Genomic DNA, 21162 nt, shown 5'->3' with positions numbered 1-21162 from the left:
CTACATATTAATGCCTGTGGCACATTTACCATAGCATGCTAGAATTCACAAAACTAGTAAATAATCCTGTATAGCCCTTAATTACTGTTTATTAAAAAAATAAGCATTGGCAAGTAATTTACGAGTACCATATTTGCCAAACAAGCTTACACAATCCAATAAAGCTGAAAACTACTCTTCTGGCAAATTTCTTTTATTTTACAAAATATAGCTGCATTTAAAAAAAATTTCAAATGAACATTCCTTGCTCTGTAATCTGATTATGTTAAAGTTTTATTTTGGGAATGAGAAATTCACTTGGCAACACAGATACAACATATTTATTCTGTACTTCCCAGCACAAATTACAGCAAACGTAGGCACAAACATCAAAGCCAGACACAGGTAACAAGTTCAATAAACTTTACATATTGCTACAAAACTCTGGAAGTTGCTGCAAAGCTTTCAAGGAGTCTAGATGGCGGTGTAGTTCTTGGTGTAGTTAGTGAGTTTGATCTTCTCTGGGAAAATTATGTTAACTGAAAGGTTTTCCCCATTGTTAGATTGAAGAAAGCAATTCTTTTTCTTGCGTAGGAGATGGCTATATTTGGCATTAGCAAGCCACATTTCACATTTGGAAAAAAATACAATCGCAGTTGTACCCAACACAACAAGACATGTAAGCAAGCCTAGCACAATGAAACATATCACCTGACTTTTATTAAGCAAGGGGTCTGTGTTTTGGATTGTTTCTTTCATTGTTATCTTCAAGACTTTATGTTCTTGGTGAGGTACTGACTTTGGATGAGCGTTTGGTGGTAGATTATAACTCTGCCCATGTTTGGCCTCTGTATTCACACCATGGAGACTTGTGTTTCTGTTGAGATATGTGCAGGTTACACCAACAAATTCCGGCTTACAAACACATTCAAATCCTCCTTCAGGATGCTCATGACACATTCCTCCATTCTCACATGGACTGCTAGCACAGAATATGACACGGCTGCTGCAGGATTTGCCCATATAGCCAATAGGGCAATGACAGTTGAAGCCTCCACCAATATCCGTGCACGTTCCTCCATTTTCACATGGGTTGGGTTCACAGTCATCTACATCTATTTCGCAAAAATTGCCAGCAAAACTTGGAAGACACAAACAGGAGGCATGAGGCGCAAATCCATTGTCATCAACACATGTTCCCCCATTCTGACAGGGAGAGCTGGAACACAAGACAAAAACAGATGGGAGTTTAAAGAAAATGTAAGTGAAATAAGCAGATATGCAACATTTCAGATAATTAAAAAGGAGTAATTTTCTTTACTAGATAATGAGCCATGTCAATTCTTGGTGGAATGTCATTGACGTCCATGGAGTTGCATCAAGAATGAATTTTGTCCAACATGTTTATCAATATACACTGTCCCTCTAATATTCCAACATTGATTACAATCTCTTCTGCACATCCTAATGTACAAATCCTCTCTGAAGAGATTTAAAACTGTTTTTGAAATTAAGCTGCCCAGTGTGTCTGTCTGGTTAGATCTAGAGATCTGAGGAATGTTTGAGTAGGTATTCAGACCAGAGTGAGCAAAGATACTACCAGCATGGCTTTGTTTTTCCTCAGCAATTAGTCAAAACACAATCTAGGTATTATATATTCAGTATAAAATATCAACAAGCATAAGTTGATGTGGAGACGTTCATTTTTATTGTATGTCTATAGCATAGTCATACCCTGTACATTCAAGAGCCTGGAAGAATTCAGGGCACTCTGAAACCTCAAAGCACTGAAAACAATTCAAACATTTCCATTGTTATTTGAATAAATACATTAAGTGAGAATAATTTTGTCAAAAGAATTCATATCAAACTGTTATTTCAAAGGGACTGGGGAGGCAGTTGCTCAGGAGACTGGTAACAAGGATACCAAACTTTTCACATCTCGGTCCCAAATTTGAATGGACCCAGGTCAGTAGTGTTCAAAAGTTGGTACCATCTCATGGCTGCTTGGTTGCCTGTGTGAAATTACCTTATTTCAATTCCTACTAGATAAGTGTTCACAGTGCAAAAGCCAACCCAGTCAGCATCCTCCTTGATAGTCTTCACAGAAAAGCCAAGGACATGGAAACTGGAGAATGCTCTCAGTTCTAGAGGTGGTTCATTCACATCAGGGTTAGGAGACACTGATTGTTTTGCTACACCCTTTCTGTGGAAGGGAAGAGGACTTCATCCTCCAGGAATATGAATTCAGCATATTTCATTGGTACTAAATTCACTCAAAAGCTACTAAAAGAAGATTGTACTAAGAGCAATCTCAGAGGACTCAGCAGAGCTAGGGTGGCAGCCAGATAAGGGAAAGTAATGGAGAAGTTATGCAAAAGCAGAGAGCTATCAGCTCCTCAGATTGAATCAATATAGTCAACACTGAAAACATTCACAATGACTTGTTTCGGGAATTTTTCTTCCAGAAATATTTTTATGTGCTGATCCCTAATGTAACCCTGAATATCCCATCAGAATTTAAATATGAACACATTATCACAAACCATTTAAAGTTAAATAAGTTAATTTAGAAATGTTAGCACAGAGGCCTACAAGCTCCAAGCATCCCTCCTGGCTATGGTAAGAGATTGTTAGTATGTAGGCAAGAGTACCATGAGACCTTACACAAGTTATGTCAGAGAAACAATAGATATTACTAACAGCTACAAGTTAAACTGCTTATAGAGTGGAAATAAGCTTAAGAGTACGACCTATTTTTACAACTGCTTAAGGTTGTTTGTGCCTTGTAGTTGGCTATGCTGTGTGAACAACAAGTTATGAAGTTGAAACCACAAGAAAGGGCATGTAGGATGGAAGCATTTAAGAAGAACATTATTCACCTTGTGTATAACCACAATATGACATTAACGTATGATCAGCCAATTTATTAAAACGTTCCAAACCACAAAGGACACAGTGAAATGATTGGTTAAGAGTTGTTTTAGGGCATAACTCATTTGATAATAAGTCTATAAAAACCTTTAGAATTTTAAATCATTCTGGGACAGGTTGAGATGCAGACTGACCCCCTCACCTCCCAACTGGTTGGTGAGTACCACCTTTCTGTTACGTGCTGTTCTATTTGTAGTTAGAGAAATCTGACTTAATAAACCAGTTTGAGCTTAGTATTTGACGCGTCACTGACTTACACATTGAACAGAACCCACTACATTTATTACAGAAACATGTCTTTCCTAATTTGGACTATATTAGTATTCCGGAGAGAGCTGCCAAGAGACAGTGGGCCATATTTTGCAAAATCAATGGGATTGTTATTTACAGCATAATTCCATCCATTACTTACACTGTGGCAGTACAGAAATCTCGTGCAAGAGATTGCAAATGAATTTCCATCTCACTTTCAGGATAATTTTACGTGCAGCAGCAAAACTTTTAACATTCAAGATTAGAAAAGACATTTAGGTTTCATACACTGAAAGGACGTTAACCTTGACAGGACTCAATCATTCCATATTCCTGAAGGCATATAGTACAGTACCTGCCAGTATTTGAAAAGATTACTCAAATCGTTATTTTAAAATATTGCACTTATAGTGGGAGACCCAAAGACTAGGACATCGAACATCACTGCTCTCATGCTCCAGCTACATGTGCACACATAGTTAATATTTGCAACTGCTTAAATGACCTGGCCATTATGGATTCCCACACTGGGACTTTTGGTTGCCTTAGGAGATCTACTGGTAACTGGGCTTTGGACTGCATCAGAAGCATAAGCTGCAGAGGAATGAACAGGTGGTGGAAGTTCCCCTAATACCCCTATATCTCTGGAGGTGGAATGGCCCAGCTTCCCAGACTCTCAAGGTGTGTCTACATTGCAATGTAAGCCTAGGCTCAGACTCAAACCCAAATCCCCCTTCTATCTACACACAATTCTAACACAGACCCATTACCCTGCAGAAGTACAGGGTTTGAGCCTGAGTCCCGAACAGGCTCAGGCCCAAAAATCCATCATAGCGCAATGTGGGCACAGATCAGGTCCAAGCCTCCCAGACTCAGGTCATTTCCCCAGGACACAGGGCCAGATCCAGTAGGTAGTATTCAGGAATATTTTATTATAATTATTGTGAAGTTCAGGAGCTCATCTGTAATAACTTATGAACACTGTATGTGACCTAGTTATTGGGATAGTTACTGTATGGCTATATTGTGTTATTGGAATATTTATTGTATGTAGGGTGATCAGATGTTCTGATTTTATAGTGACAGTCCCAATATTTGGGCCTTTTTCTTATATAGGCACCTATTACCTCCCCAACCCCCGTCCCGATTTTTCACACTCGATATCTGGTCACCCTAACTGAATGCATATGTTGGTTTACTTTAATAGCAGGGTTGTTAACAAGTAGGAAGGCCAAATGATGGCCCCAGATATGCACATTCGGGGGTCAGTAAGACACAATGCCTGAGCTATTAGCTGTGAAGATGCTACTTTCAGGCTAGAGCCAAGTCACAAGTCTTGTTTTGCCAGGCTGGGACTGACGAAAACAAAAGGAGCAAAGACAAGGTAAAATGTCTCCTTCTCCTGAGATCAGGCAGTTGTCAGGGAGCTGTTCATAGAGTACAGGCTGACAAAAACACAGACACCTACCCGGGGTTCTAAAGGAGTTAGGCCGTCCTATGCGTTAAGTAAGACGATGTGTGTAGCCCTTTTCTTGGTTTAAAATCCATTTTCTCTTATGCTTTCTTTGTTCTTACTCTTCAGATTAAACAAGACTTTGTTTTAAGAAAGCTGTCTAGTTCTTCTAGTTAGCACTGATCACAAGTCATCAAAGGGAAGACCTGCAGGTGCAAAACCCAGTCAGGCCACATGGTGCTGAAGTTCAAGAGTGGGAGAATTGTGGGTTCACCCCAGGGGGCATGAGGCCTAACACCTGCGGGGGTACACTCAGAACAGAGAAGAGGTTAAAGGTGCAACTAGCCCTGTACCACGACAGTTTCAACATATTACAGTGGCACCCAGAGACCCCAATCAGATCAGAGCCCCACTGTACTAGGTGCTGTGCAAAACACATAAATAGGGGACAGGCTATCGCCCCTCCATAACAAAACACATACCTGCAGAGCAGTGATTGGAATTGTGTCCCTCCAATTCCTAAAAGCCAAACCTCTACTGTCTGAGTTAAAGGAAGATTTCTGTTAGGCCTTTGTTATGCCACCAATTCCCTTACCGAGCACTGCACATCAGCCATCCTTACATTGTAAACAGCAACCAACCAATGAGGGTAAAATACTCACACGTACACAAAATACCCAACCTGGCCCCACTGAAGTCAATGGCAAAAATCTTCCACTGACATACCAGAGCACAGGTTTGGAACAAAGTCATAGACTCATAGACTTTAAGGTCAGAAGGGACCATCATTATCATCTACTTTGGCCTCCTGCACATTGCAGGCCACAGAACATTGCAGGCCTCCATAATAAAATGCACGAGGATTAAAGGTCCTCAGATATTAGGAGAATGTGAGAAGACCCTTGACAGAACAGAATAGATTCTTCCTAAGGACAGCTCCTCAACTAGAGCTGGCTGTATTTTTTCAAATTTCATTAAAAAATTATTCACAATTTTTTCATCATTTTTCAGACAGTTCTGTTCCCAGCTATATCATTAAAACCTAGCGACAGCCGAGTCATGGACAAAATGTGCAGCCAAAAAGCCACAATAAGACAAGACTCACAGAGAATAGGTTCCTTAATGAATAGGTTCATTCCTTAAAGTCTATGTTCCCCATAGTAATTTGAGTTCAGCCATTAATACAATACTGCATGTAGAGTTTATTGTATCGAATACTGCCAGCCTTCATCAATGAGTAAAAGCTTGAATTTAACTAAATTATATTCCTTCTAATCCCTTGTTGCTGTTTCAGCCTCTTAATGTTTATCTGTCCAAATCTTTTGTTACATGCTTAATTAAAACAGGTATCCATATTTCAGACATTACATTCCTAATTGATTTTATTAGTTACTATCTTGCATGTAAACACACGCCAGTTGTCTACTTATCTACTTTATGGGCCATGTTGTCAGACATATGCACATGCATTTTTCTGCCTAACTTGTACATGCAGATATTGTGACTGCATATTCAGTTATGGCAAATGAGCATACAAATGACTAATTAGACACATGACTGGCCAGTTTTACACATGCTTACTGTGACTGCATGAGAAAATCTTCCAAACAGCCAGTTAGTGAAATACTTCAGAAAGGGAATCCATTTAAGTCAATGGAATTCTTTCCCTGGATTTTGTTGGGCTTTGGATCAGGACCAATACATATCAGAAAGGTAGTTTTACAAATGTGAATAAATAAATGGCCACTTGGATGCCAGCTACCTGGGACACTGCCATAACAGAGGTTAATGGAGATGCTTGAGCTGGGGATGCCTTTGTACAGATGAGAAGGAGCTGCAGGAAGGCTGTTCTGCGCAAGAGCCCTTCACTATCAAATACAACCCTCTCCTCCCTCCAGTCCCATCCCACTAATCCAATTTGTTGACTGTTAGGTCTTTCAACACTGCAGCTGTGAGTGTGCGTCCCAGCTTGAGTGGATGGACACATGCTAGGTCTGCTTGTGTGAATGTGCTAAAAATAACCATGTAGCCAGGAGTAGCACAGGCAGTATCTCGGGCTAGCCACTTGAGTTCATACCCAGGGAGACCAGGTGGGTTTGTACTCAGGCAGCTAGCCAAGCTGCTGCCTGTGCTATCCCCAACAACACTACTATTTTTAGCACATTAGTTCAAGCAAAACTGGCACATATCTGTCTACTTAAGCTGGGAAGCACACGCCCAGCTGCAGTGTCGACATACCCTTACAGCATGCTGCCAAACTCATCAATTTGGACAGGCATTTCGGGAAGCCTGAGGTTTGGTGGGTTTAGCTGAGCATAGAGGCAGGGGCTAGGAGGAATGTGGGTGACTAGAAGAAAGAAACTCCCTCTCCTCTCTGTGGCCTGAGGAAGCAGTGTGCCCCCCACCCCTTCTCTTCCTCTACTGATTTAATGAGAATGTCTCCTCTCATTTAACCACTACACTGGGTGTAGAGTTTTGTGGGAGTTCATATACCGTAGTGTTGCAGACAGGGTTATTTTGTGCTGAGGGAGGTTGCTGGTTGGCTACTGCTCTTTTGGTCTTAATTGGATTATATTTTTAATTATTTTTTAAGAGCACCTAGAACATTCTTTTGATGTTTGAAACGGTAAATAAACCCAATCATAATATTACTACAATATTTGCAATTTTGAATATTTGAGGTTCAAATTATGTACACAAACTCATGCTAAAAATGTGACCATATTTATATAATAGGAATAGATCAGAATTAGTAGATTTGAGGCTAGAAACAAATAGGCTCGAAACTAAACTACCATGTAGGCTGAAAAGTTATGTGATACATAGCAAACATTTTATGATTTAAGAAAGAAAACCAGAGAAAAATTTAGCAGGACTGTATATTTATATCAGAAATCAATATTTACCCATTAATAATGCAGGGTCCTTTTTTCAGATGGCAGTTTTTTCCTGTAAATCCCTTGGCACACAAACAAATATATCCTCCATCTCCAGTCTCTATGCATGTTGAGTTATTGGTGCAGGGTTTTGAAGAACATGGGTGAATATCTGTGTCAACAAAAACAGACAGTTTTGTTACATCAAAACACCATTAGTCGTAATGTTAAATATTTAGCATGTGAGAAATCAGGGCCTACTTTATCATATAAGAGCCATTAAATAGTATACAATGCAAAAAGACTAAGTGCATTTTTAAAGGTCCTTCATCCTGTATTGCATATCTTTTGATTTATTCTTCTCTCTAATGGACGGCAGATTGTTCAGTTACTTCATAGGCACTGTCAACTTGTTCCCCACCCATTAGCTCTCACTTTGTGAAATACACTTGGATTGTTTCGCTTTATGAGTAAGTAATATTAACAATAAAAAGTTAGTGGTGGGGGGAGAGCTACTGATTACTATAAACACCACCTCACATTCCCAACTACTTCATGCATTTACGTCAGATAAAGCAATGGGCAATCTAAAAATGGTATATTTACAAATTTCTCCAGATTGCCTGATGTTTGAAGTCCTATAATAAGCATTTTACATTTTAAAAGAGATAACTGATATTTGTAGTAACAAAACACAGGAGCTGTTTAAGAATTTAGATTTTCTTGGGCAGAGAGGGTGTCAGCAAATGCCAATTTAGTTGAAACTGAAACTTTTCTTAGGAGTGGGCTGGTTTCAATGAAAATTCATTGGAAAGGTTACTTGGGTCCTGATTGGAAATTCTGGGTAAAACCAGAAAAAGAGAGAGAGAGAGAGAGAGAGAGAGATACCTCGACTCCACAATAAGTAACATCAATGGTTATGGCACTCATCTGTGACGTGGAGAACCCAGATTCAAGTCCTTGTTCTGCCTGATGTTGAGCAGAGACTTGAGCCTGGGTCTTCCACATCCTTAAGCACCAGGTTCTTTGCTATTCTGGCATCATGGTGTCTGTCTCAATCTCTACTGTTGGCCCTATACAACTTTGTATACCTAATTAAATATTCATTGGGCCAGAGCGAGAGTGACTGTAGAGATCGGTGGCTCACCTAGGATGTGGGTGATGCAAGGACTTGAACTTGCACCCTTCAAATTGCAGGTAGATGCCCTAACGATGGGCTATTGGCTACTGTGGGAGGCTTCTGGTTTACATGAAAAACTTTGAAAGGTCTCAGTTTCATCCCGGTGCAGAATGGGAACATTTTTGTGGGATGGGAAAACTGCTTCCAGCCCAGCTCTACAAAACACCTTTGAACCTCAACTTGTCCCTCTCTCTGTGGTGTAGTCTTTGCTGGTTGGCATTTACCTCTTACATCAGGTGCCAGAAGAGTGGACCCTGTTATATTTTTGCCTTGTAAGTCACGCACATAATCTTTCACAATTACCCTCTTAGACCGAGTCTCCTCCAGAGCAACTATTGAAGATTTAAAAGGAAATAAATAAATAAATGTAGGTTTGAACCAAGATAGCACGGCAGCTGCTGTGAGGTCTTGCAACTTGCTGTGAATTTTTGCAAGCTCATGCATGCATTTTGAGTGACAGCACAGTGCGTATACCTTTTTTTCTAAAGTGATAAATAAGGATGTCATGAGTATTAAATTCTACTTCCCACCTAAACCCACAGGATAATGTGAACCTAGAGGAATATCATGAGGCAATGTAAAATATTAACTATAACTATAAACTTTGTCCAGTTACAATTATAGTAAAATGCTCTTCCCCCTGTATAGGGGCCTATTATCCACTATCTTAGTCTGTCCCGATTGCCACACTACCACTTTATGTGAACTTTTGTGTGTAAACAGTGGTTTCCACAAGGACCAAAATAGCCTCGGCCGCGTTTTGCAGCAGTGTTGTGTGCCCATTTTGGCAAGCCTTAAGGGCAGCTAACCAAACACAACCCTGATACGTGAGAAAGGAGATATCCTGAAATAGACACACATTCAATAACATTAAATAAGAAATGTATAAGAAGAAAATAAGAAAGGAAAGAAAATAAGACATATAACAGCTCACTAGCTAGGAAAGTGACACACAATCCTTGAGCCTATAGGAATAAATTCACTACTTTAAAAACAACAACATTATTCTTGAATTTCCCCCCCTCTTCTCTCAAATGACTGATGAGCTGTGGAATTTCTTACCACAAAGGGATAACTGAGGCCCAGAGCTTAAGAGAATTCAGAAAAGGATTAGACATTTACATGGATAAGAATATCTACAGTTGTTTTACATAGAATTAAAATAGCACGTACAAAGAGTTAAACCCTCATGCTTCAGCAATCACTAATTGTTTTAATTAGGAAGAAACTTCCCCAGTAGCAGTTCACTGGAGGGTTTCTTGCACCTTCCTCTTAAACATCTGGCACAGCTCAGTATCAAAGACCATTAGATGGACCATTGCTTTGATCTGCTGTGGGGACTCCTATGTTCCAAATGAGCTGTCATTAGGGTACCTGCCACATATTCTGAATGCCATAGTTACTATAATGGCACTAATTTTGTGGGCTTTTGCCCTGGTTTCCATAGAAACAAACCAGCCACACTGTTTCCCCCCTTTGTTTTGAAAGTGATTCTGTGTGGTACATACACCCACTGTGGCATGTCACAAAGCTAGCTCAAGAAAGAGAAACCCTCACCACAGGCTGGGGCTAAGCCAACCCTAATTATAGCATGAGTCTCACCTGAGAGGAATCAAGTGATTTTGGGGTAAAAGGAGCAGGAGGGTGCAATAAAGGGGGGAAGCCTAGGAAGCTGTGGCAGAGTTTGGAGAAAGTGAGGAGAGGCTCCTGCAGTGAAGACCCAGAGGCCAGGGGAGTTGCCCCAGGCAGGAACGCCTGGGAGAAGGAAGAGAAACCTTATATTTGTGTGGATTTAGGAATGGACCTTGTTTGGGGATTTTGAGTTTTATTTGCATTTTATTTTATATTTTGACCAGGAAAAAGCTTGAAGGGAAATTTTATTTGAACAGTCCAAGTGGGGAAACTGAGGTAGTCTGCCTGTAGCCTGACCCTAGGCCATGAGGGGGTGCATGAGAGGTGGCCAACCTGGTTACACCCTGACACATGTGTACAGGTTTTAAATATGGGGTTGGATCCTGCAAAGTGCTCTATCCTCTGGCCTTGATCTGGTAAAGTGTCAAGCATATACTCAACTTCAAGCATGTGATTAAATGACTGAGGGCAGGGCCGGCTCCAGGCACCAGCTTACCGAGCAGGTGCTTGGGGCGGCCACACCAGAGAGGGGTGGCATGTCCGGCTCTTCGGCGGCAATTCGGCTGGCAGTGGGTCTCCCGCTCGGAGCTAAGGATCTCCTGCTGAAGTGCCACAGATCGCGATCGCGGCTTTTTTGTTTGTTTGTTTGTTTTGCGAGGTGAGGGGGTGGCTGCTTGGGGCGGCAAAAACCCTGGAGCCGGCCCTGACTGAGGGTATGTCTACATGGGGATAAAAAAAATGCAACTTGCCCAGGTCAGCTGACTCAGGCTCATGAGGCTTGGGCCCTGGGAGTTTACAAATTGGTATGTAGACATTCAGGTGTGGGCTGGAGCCGCTTACCAACAATAAACAATGCCACCACCGCTGGCCCATTTCCTCATAACAGGCTGGACCAACCCCCAAATCTGAATACTCCCAAACTTTGGGGAAGTTCAACCTGGATCTGAACCCTAGAGCAGGCCCAACTCTATTAAAAACAGAGGCTATGCAAGGAGAAGATTTAGAACAACTATACAGGTGCATGTTCTAAAACTATACAAACTGGAAATTTATGTGATGCACAATGAAATTTGAGCAAAATATACTAATGCAGTTCAAAAATCACCTCCAGTTTCCTCCTTGTTTAATGAGCAAAGTAGCTGCTCAGAATATGCTCACATTTTAACAGTATACATCTATCAAACTAACTACAGACCTCATCAGCTTTCCCACCGTCAGTTTTGCATCCTTTCTAGCTGGCATTCACTCTCCCTTGACAATGCCAAAGCAGTGGCTGCATACAGAAATGCCGTGGCAAACGTATACAGTCTTTAAAAGTTGTGAAAATGGAGGACACTGAGGAGGTGCAACAACTTCCCATAAAAAAGGTGCATTACTTATTAACTTTCTTGATTCTTTAGAGCAACATAGTAAATGTATGTTTTGACCTGGTGTACACTCATAGATATAGACTGCCTGCAGGAGCTAAAAATGCCAGTTTAGGTCCATTTGCTTGTGAAAATGTAACACTGGTTGTCTCCACTTCTCACATGCAAAGATAAAGTGTTAAGGGGGATTCCTTTATAGGTAGGAGTCTAGTATTTTATACTGATTTACTGGATTGGATTTAGTGTTTCCATATGAAAGGCAGTTATTCATACGTGCTACCATCCCAAGTTGGGCGGGAGCCTCCTATTTGTTCTGTGGAATTTCCTTTTTCTTCCTAACCTGATCAAATCTGTATTAGTGGTATGTGCTAATGAGTTATAGCAATCCATCACAACTTTATACAACCAGACAACTGACACCATCTTCCTAACAGAGGAGGGTCCAATCCAATGGCTGAGTAGTTGCTCCATTTCAAGTTATATTGTTTTATTGGATCATGACAATCACGGGTAAAGGCCATACAATAACAGGGAGGAAGCTTCTCTCTACTGACCCAATATGAATGAGAGAACATGTCCAGACTAGCTAAATCCACTGGACTGGCATGATTTTCAATATACCTGATATATCCAGACATCAGACAAATGGCTAATTCTATCACTCTGATTATTCTTGACATGTCCTTAGCTGGCCCCAGATTCAAGTTGGCAAAAACTGACTCCTAGTGCTGAGTGAAATAATTTTTGGATGTCTGTAGAGGACGCTTGGTATTACTAAATATAGAGATAATGGGTAATATTTTCAAATCCACCCAAGTTATTTTCAAAAGCGACTTAGTGACTTAGGACCAAATTTTCAAAGTATTTAGGTGCCTAGAGATCTAGATCGGAAACTAGTGTTATTTTCAGACGTGCCAAACCAGATCAAGTTTCTAACACCCACTGGTTTCAAGTAACTAAGTTCCATTTTCAAAAGTGACAGATTTTCAATGGTATTTAGGTTCCTAAAGATGCAGATAGGTGCCTAGTGGGATTTAAAAACAAAGAGTATCTAACCTACTTAAGTGTTTCTGAAATCTCTCTAGGTACCTATCTGCATCTTTGGTGTCTAAATACCTTTGAAAATGTGGCCCATAAGAGCCCAAGTTTAATTGAAAGATGATGAGATTTAGGCTCTAGGAGACTTTGAAAATGTTACTCAATGAAAATTGCTTAATGAAGAAGAATGATTTCTTAAACATCAAGTTACAGAACACAGCAACAAACTAACTTTTGATAAACTAGAAAATGATGAAACCCAGAAGACTGGCAAAAAATATGAGCCCAGTTCTCCTTTTCCACTGGTTTAACACCAATGTAACTCCACTGAATCACTGGAATTTCTTTTGATCTACATTGGTTTGAATGAGGGAAGAATTAAGTGTTATACCTTCAAATAGTTCCATTCAAATCCTTTGCTAGGAAATATTTGGTCAAGCACCAAGCTCATGTATTTATTTCAACTTCTACTATCATATGTACACGATGTTGGATAATGAATTATTTCAACTGATTGAACACACCCACGGGGACTTCTTACATTTACGGAACCAGTGCAGAATTTGTTATTTATCATCTGCATGTGACAATCATAGTTAAAAACGGAATTAGGGTTTTATGCATAATTCTAACAATACCCAGAACTATATTATACAAGATATTGTATGTTTTCACCTAAAATGTGACTGCATAGGGCTTTTTTTCTCACCCCTCCCCCCCCCCCCCCAAAAAAATTCATGTCTCATCGTGTTTTGGGTCAAATATTCATTTTAGAAAGAAAACATCTAGGGAAAAGCTTTTGCATATTTTTAACACCAGATGGAGCTGTAATCACTTCATTTAATCCCTGGGAAACTATGTTGCTCTATTAAAGGAAAGTATTTACAAACCTATGTCGCAAAGGCTGCCAACCCATCCTTCTTCACAGACACATTGCCATGGTTTGGCACAGCTGCCATGCACACAACCAGGAAAAGGAACACACTGATTACAGAGCGCTCCTTGCCACCCAGGTTGACACCTGAAATAGATACAAGACAGGATACAGAGGTGTTTTTTTTTAATAATTACCAGGCTGTTCTCCTTTTAAATGCACAAAAAACTGAATTTGCAAAGATAACACTGCTACATGTAATGCATTTGAAAAAAAAAGACCTTCAAAGAGTATAAAATACTGGGGAAAGAATTAAAGAAAATCGATTCACTATAGGTGGAAGAAAAACAAATATTTTAAACCTAAAAAAACTTAGCCCTCTTAAGTATCTTTCTATAGGTGCTCCTAGGATATTTTAAAAGAAATACTCTAATTCTCAGACGCATCCAGGTTTCTTTAAAATGTTATACAATTCTAGTTACAGTCTGTTAATGGAGAGCTCTTTCCTTATAGCATCACATTTTCAGCTGGCAAATCATTCTAATTTTTGTTTTTTTTTTTTTTTTTTTTTAACAAAAATCATGTATTATTGAAACAATCAATCCCTTCACTAATAACCTCAGCTGGTAGATCTCTTTACCTGCATTCACTAGGAATTTCACAAAATCCATTCACTGGGTGGCAGCCAGGTTTACAAACAACATCTGGGAGAGAGATTTAAAGTGTCAGTACTAAAAAGAACCATATCCTCACATTCTATATAGATTATAGATGCTTTAAAACCAACCAATAATGTATAAAATGTAGATTTGTTCTCATTCTGAACACAAAATGTAATTTTAAATAAACATATCTCCTAGCAATTCAGCTAATACATCGATTAGACAAATGGAATGGAAGTTCCTCAGAATTGTACAAATTAAACCACTTTAGCATATGCAAAAATTTTGCAATATTAATATCAATTTACAAAAAATTGAAAATTACATAAAGGTCATTTCACACATCACATGATACTCTAAGTATACTATTATACTTTTATTTATACAAAAGCACCTTTAGTCAGAAATAATTTGCCTTCTAAAAATTTGATAGTATACATGTTGAATCCATTCAACAAGGCTGTGCTATGAAGGAACACTACTTTTGATTAAATTGTGTGAGAATAGCAAAAGTTAAAGTGAAAAAGTCACATTTTCTTTGTAGACAATTGAATGTAAATATTTTAATCTGTTAAATAATCTTAATGTCACATGCAATCATTAACTTTTGAAATAATTAAATTGCAAGACAAATCCCTGCTCACACTCAGTGAGAAGAAAAGCGTCTCTCTAAAATCAATGAGAGAAAATGAGCATTTGGAAGGAACTTGAACTAGAAAAACATGCGTAGGGTAAAGCAATACTAGGTTCTTCAACAGTGGCATTAAAAAAAATTAGCGAGACGACCTCTGGAAAGTTTTTAAAACTGTTACTTGTGTTAAGGTTGCAAGTTCTTTTCATTCATCCCATCAACTGCACACCACGATGACAAGAGGAAACACTGGGTCTTCTGCATGGTTGTCTAATCGGTCAATTGCCGCTTTCCAGGATGCTGAGCACAGAGGACACGCTTACTAGAATATGGCGGGTGTGTTTGTGTGATCTAGTAACGCTTTCCAAATTCTCTCGCTTGTAGCGTGTGTGCGCGCATATGATCCAGAGTCTCTCTCGTGGACATATGAACGCACATCCACGTACTAGATTCTCCTTCTCTCAAACGAAACCGAAGAGAAGCTGAACAAACTCTTCCCGATCACACAGAAAGGAGCTGGGAGCAGCAGCAGCCGAACGTGTAAGGAAACCAAATCACCCTCCCCCCGCCCCCCAACAAGAGCCTGCAGAACTTTCCTCGAGTGACAAAAGTGCCACGAACTTATCCAGGCTGCGTCCAGCCGCAGCGTCCAGCCGGGCAGCGGGCTCCGGCGCGCTCTTACCTGGGGTAACGGGCAGGATGAGGGGAAAGCAGCAGCAGCAGCAGATTAAAGTGACAGCCTGGAAATCCATCACCCAGCATATCAGGGGCGCGCTCCCCACCTACAACGACAGGCACATGCCCGTGGCAGGGCGCCGGGCTGCTCCCCCACCAGCCCAGAGAGGGGATCTGGCATCCGCCCCCCGCCCGCAGGCTCCGGGCTGTCTGCTCCGCTAGCTCCGCTGGCCCGGGAAGGGTTGGCACCTGGGGGTGTCTACACCGCCCCTCTGCAGCAGCGGGCGCGGAGACTCCGTCTTTGCTGCAGCGCGAAAGCTCCCTCCTAGCCTTGGCAGCGGCTCACAGGGGATCCGCTGGCACAGTCAGGATCCGGCTTATAATTAAACTTCTACGTGAAAGGGGGAGGGAAGTGGGGGGAGGGGGGAAGAAGAGGCCTCCCCCTTTCTCCCGCTTCCCTCCATCCTCCCCCGCCTCCTCTCCCGGGGGGATCGCATCTGCACCCCCCACCCCGCTCGTGGGCAGGGAAGGGATCGCCAGGGATTAACTTTGTTTCGGGAGTGGCTCTTCCGCAGGGGGGCTTGTGCCGCTCCGCGGAGCTAGCGGGGGCTGCCCCGGCCCTGGGGAGCCAGAGGTCGGAGCAGAACGGGGATCCCCTTCCCCTCTTGCTTCACTGCACAGACCGGCCAGGGCGGCTGGCTGCAGCCGCGCTCCCCCTGCTAGTGTCCGGGCAGGCGAGGTGAGTGGTCAGCGGGCAGCCCTGCCGGAGCCCCACGCACCGCTTGAGCGAGATCCGGGCCCCCCGGGGGGGGGGGGCACCCGTCCCTGGATTTCAAAGTGCGTATGTGGGGTTTCCTTACATGGGTGCGTTTACTGTCCAAACTGCGGTCAGGCAACGTCCAGTCCCTCATCACCTTCTCCACTGACTAGCGGCCTCTTGGCACCCAGGCTGGACAGTTACAGACGGTTAGATCCACCTTTTCCAGAGTGGCTGCCAATTTTGGGGTGCAAAATTGTGGCACCCTGAATCCCTGGCTGCTTTTGAAAATGTTGGCCTTGTTGTCTAGAGTACTTTGTCTTTCCCCTGCAAAATTGAAAAGGACCCTGCAAAGGAAAAAATATACCTCTGCACCCTTTCTTGTTTATTTATTGTGCTCAAAGGCAGCTTTCAATAATTCTGGAAATGGGGGAGAGGTTGAGAAGGAAACCACTTTTTCCCAGCCTCTGTTTACTTTTCCAATACAACTAGAAGGTTTTGTCTGGCCTGTTTTTGCTGGTGAACTCTGTAGATGATTGAAGAACTAGCAGGATTATGACATTACAAGGGACAAGAAAATGAAATGGGGGCAACTCTAGTAGCAGGGAGTTTTAGTTAGATTGGTTTAAACTATGGTGTTTGTTACCAAGCATTTAATCCAAACTGCCCCCACACAGTTGGCTAAATGCTTTCTTTGGGGAAGCTATAACCTCTATCCCTTCAGGTAAGGACAGAGAAAGTTCCAACTCTAGGTTTCTAGTCTTCCAAGGAAGGCTCCAACAAAAACAGGGAAGACAAAATTTAATATGTGATATTTCTAAGGTTAAAAACTTTTCAGTCCATTATACATCAATAAAGAACAACAAAAACAAAAAATAAAATAAAAAGACAAACCTCCTTTCCCCTTGAAGGGTCACCTTCTACTGTGTATTTTTCTGCGATTGTCCCTCCCTATACTTTCCCATTTGTAGCACAGGAGTGCCTGTGATTTCAGCTACCCGATTTAGAGCCAGATTGGCTAATTTTTGTTGCTTGCAGTCCTCCTTTAAAGAAATTACTGTCTGTTATGCCTTAATTAGTGTCTTTTAGGATTCCCCAGCCCACTTTTTCCTCACTTGTTGATTTAATGCTTCTTTCCCTGAGACCTTATTTGTTAATTTGTCAACATTTATGTGAAGTACACGGAGCTGCCAGTAATAGTTCATTAACTGTTTGATTGTTATGGTGTTGTTTGCTATAGGCTCACCAGGGATTAATTCAACCAGGGGTTACTTGCACATATGCAGGAAAGGGGACAATAGCTTCAGGCAGATTGTTTACTGGTACTTAAAGACAAATCAGATATCCTGTTTTACTCCCAACCATGCTGAGTTCATCAGTAGAGTTTGTAACCACAATCAGTAGGAAGCCAAGTGGGAAAAGCTAGAACAAATGACTTTGGGGTGCATAAACGACACCCCTTGAAGAACAGGGAAGAGGGAGAGGGAGACTGTTTAGGAGCAGATTGAACCCCTGTCTCCAGCAGTTTGGGTGTCTTGGATAAACTGGGCCTTCCTAATCTATAGGTAAGAGAGAAGTGTGTGCAGAACCCTTGTGTTAAGAACCCTTCTCCCTTGTTATGCTTTGTTTCTGCTGTTGAGATTAAACAATACTTTGTTTGGAAAATACTCCTGAAGGGAAGAGTTGCAGGCACCATACCCAGTCAGGAATAATAGATGGCACACGGGATGCTATAGGTCCAGGTACCTGGTCTAAGAGTAGAAGAGTTGCAGAATTCCACCTTGAGAGAAGGGAAGACACAGGGCAATACCCATATACTCTTATTGTGTGAATCCGTTCATTACTAAGATGAAGGCCAGTAACTCAGGCCAAGCTTTCTGTTTTTCCTCACACATTCAACCATTTCTATGCTACTGGTCAGAAGTATATCCAGGGTAGCTTATCCTTGAGTTTAGATATTACAGATAAATAATTGTCTATGTAATTTAGAAACATCTTTTATGCTGCATGTTTGGCTGTATTTCTTACACAGCAGATAAACTGGATAGTTAAAACCCCCATAAGTATGATATCGTGTGGTTTCAAATACTCTGATAGTTGGTCCCGGAAGATTTTATTCTCTCTCTCCTCCAGTCCTGATGGTCTGCAAAAGACGCCTATGGTAGCTGTTATTTGTCATTACCTGTATGATAATTCATAGATTTCACCACCACACTCATAAGTGTCAATTTATATGATCTCATTGGTACTGAAAACACTTTTGACATATGACATTCCTCCCCCTCTCTTTCTATCTCTGCTATTGAATATAGACTGCATTTATCCATACTGATATTTGACATTTATGAGAATTTTGTCACCAGGTTTCTGTTACACATGCTGCATTACACTCACTCTCATTTAATATGTTTTTCATCTTGCTTGCTTCCCGTGTTTTTACACGTGTATACAGATGCTTTAGTGCACAAATGCTCTCTATTTTTCACAGCAACTCCATCTTTTTATTACATTGTATGTCAGATGTGCCTCTCTGATTAGTTGAATTAGGAAATAGGTCCCTTTCTCTGTCTTTAGTTTAAAGACCACCTGAAATAATCCTGCCAGTTTTAAATCTAGGAGGTCAGAATCCCTCCTGCTTAAGTGGAGACTGTTAAATCCAAACAAACTTTCAACACAGAAGTTCCAATGTTCTATGAATCCAAAATAGTTCTCCTCTCTCCGTTATGCCACCTGAGCAACCAGACAGCAAACCATTGCCACTCATCTCAATAATTACATCCACCTGTCAGAAACACGCTCATCCACTACTCTGACAGTTTTCAGTGAATGTGGAAAAGACTTGGGTTCTGGCAAATCTTAGTGAGTTCCACTAAGAATACCCCATTGCTGACCCTAGAAAGGTTTACTCAAGACTTGGAAGCAAAAGCACCTCACCTAATCTTTGCCTACATAACAAGAAATGAACTAAGTGGTTGTTTTTCAGGTATCAAGATCTCAGACCGTTCAAGGTTTTAAGGATTGTACCCAACACCCTGAACCAGCACCTAGAAATTAATGAATAACCTTTTTGAAGGTCCCAACATTCCATCAGTTTTAGGAGATGGATAGTTTCCCTGGGAACTAGCAGAAACTTCTGGCTGGCCTTCAGAAGTTTCCTTAAGAAAAATATATTATGGAAATCCAGCACAGAGGTGTCAAAGGCAAAGATTGCAGTAGCTGAGTCAAGATAGGACAGGAAATTCCTCAACCTCTTTGCCAGTAATATACATAAATGGGTGCTAAGGCTCACTTTCAGAAACTGAGAATCCAACAGCAGCAAAGGGTCCAGTAAAGCCTTGAAGCTGTGAACTGCCATTGTGGATGTACCCATCCACTCCTCCAGGTGCCTCCTCTGCCTGCTAATATCATGGGGGTTGTTGCACTGATTTCTCAGCCCACAAAATAGAACAGGCAGGGCCACCTTCCCAGGGCCACCTTTATGAGACTTTATAATGAGTCGAAACAGAATAACATCAGCTGTAGTAAAACAAAGACGAACTACAACCAACAGTTTCCTCGTACAGACCTGTAGGCAGGGCTCCAGCTGTCGCCCCAACCTCTGCCTCGGAGGCACCCTCTTTATATTTTCCCGGCTCCCTCTAATAGGTCAGGGTTAAGTAGCTGCTGCATTAACCCTTTGGGGGTCTGGTCTCAGGAGTGCCCTTGGACCCTGTCACATATCACTTATGTCTTGTCTGGAGGGAGATTCAGCCAATTTGTCTTTGTTCAGCTCCCAATTTCATTCAGCTGCTGTAAGAATCTAGAGATGACAGAATCTGGGTTCAGTGAGAAGAGGCCAACAGATCATCATCAGCATGTCAATTATACTACAGGTCCCAAAGACCTCATTATATTCTCTGTATACATATATTAAAGTGAGAGGTAACAAGAAGGAGCCAAATGGGGCATCACATATAGGAGCCCTGGGAGAGGAGAAAATGAAAATTCACTCAACAGCTCTCTGAAAGGAAAGGAAAAATCAATTCTAAAGCTGTCCCATCCCACTGACGAGTCAGCAGTGCCTTGTGAACATTGGCATCAAAGACAGCTGACAGCTCTAATAATATCAGTGTGTACACCCTACCTTTATCCATCACTAGGAGCTCCTCAGCCAGAGACATTGTTAATACAAACACACATGGACACACAGATTCTTTGGGAGATATACTGATCAATAACCTGCTGGTTTGAACCACAGTAAAAGATGGTATTTAATAGTCTACTCTATAACCTGTGACCAGTGTTGTCAATAAAGAAAAGTTGTTCCAATAAAAATCAAGGCCAATTTGAACCCACCAGAACCATTCTACACTCGAGCTCAGGCTGAGACACCTTACTCCTCTCCCATCAGGCAACAGTGCCTCTTTACTCCCCACTCCTGGGACTTGGTTCTGTTCTTGCTCAAGTCCATAGCAGAACTCCCACTGACTTCAATGGTGCAGCATCCGGCTGGAAGCTACTGCTTTTTACCACGATTAGATACAAACAGAATGTGTCTCCCTGCAAAACAAAGAAAACCTACAAAAATACAAGGAAATGGCAGCCCTTATTTATTACCTCCAAACTGCCAGAGTATTTTGGACAGGATAATTGTTTTCCCATCAGAACAGAAACAACTGAAGAAACTGTAGCTGAAACAAAATGCTGCCCCTCAACTCCCACCACAAACGTTAACCTCACATGCTAGCCAATGACAAACAGCAGTGCCACCCATCAGTCAATTAATACAGGCCAGAAAATGCTGTTGGCCATTTCAGTAAACTCATCCGATGAAATCCTGGCCCCAGTGACAAAGCTACCATTGACTTCAGTG

At 41.5% G+C, this 21162-nt stretch overlaps 1 protein-coding gene across 2 annotated transcripts; it reads right to left on the bottom strand.

The window, feature by feature from the left end:
• Window positions 1–255: 255 nt before the first annotated feature.
• DLK1 (delta like non-canonical Notch ligand 1) lies at window positions 256–15882 on the bottom strand. 2 transcript variants are annotated; one of them, XM_024201472.1, is made up of 5 exons: window positions 15561–15882; window positions 14226–14289; window positions 13602–13732; window positions 7525–7666; window positions 256–1198 (listed from the first exon to the last, which is right to left on the bottom strand). In XM_024201472.1, the coding sequence occupies exons 1-5, from the start codon at window positions 15628–15630 to the stop codon at window positions 454–456; spliced, it is 1152 nt and encodes a 383-aa protein (XP_024057240.1). In that variant the 5' UTR covers window positions 15631–15882; the 3' UTR covers window positions 256–453. The 2 variants fall into 2 exon arrangements, with proteins under 2 accessions (XP_024057240.1, XP_024057241.1); XM_024201473.2 differs by lacking the exon at window positions 15561–15882 and adding an exon at window positions 15060–15167.
• Between the last annotated feature and the right edge of the window lie 5280 nt (window positions 15883–21162).

The sequence above is a fragment of the Terrapene carolina genome, unplaced genomic scaffold (genome assembly GCF_002925995.2).
Source record: "Terrapene carolina triunguis isolate 2854851 unplaced genomic scaffold, T_m_triunguis-2.0 Scaffold96, whole genome shotgun sequence".
NCBI classification, from domain to species: domain Eukaryota; kingdom Metazoa; phylum Chordata; order Testudines; family Emydidae; genus Terrapene; species Terrapene triunguis.
The sequence above is the reverse complement of the archived record's forward strand: the minus strand, read 5'-3'. Positions and strand labels throughout refer to the sequence as shown.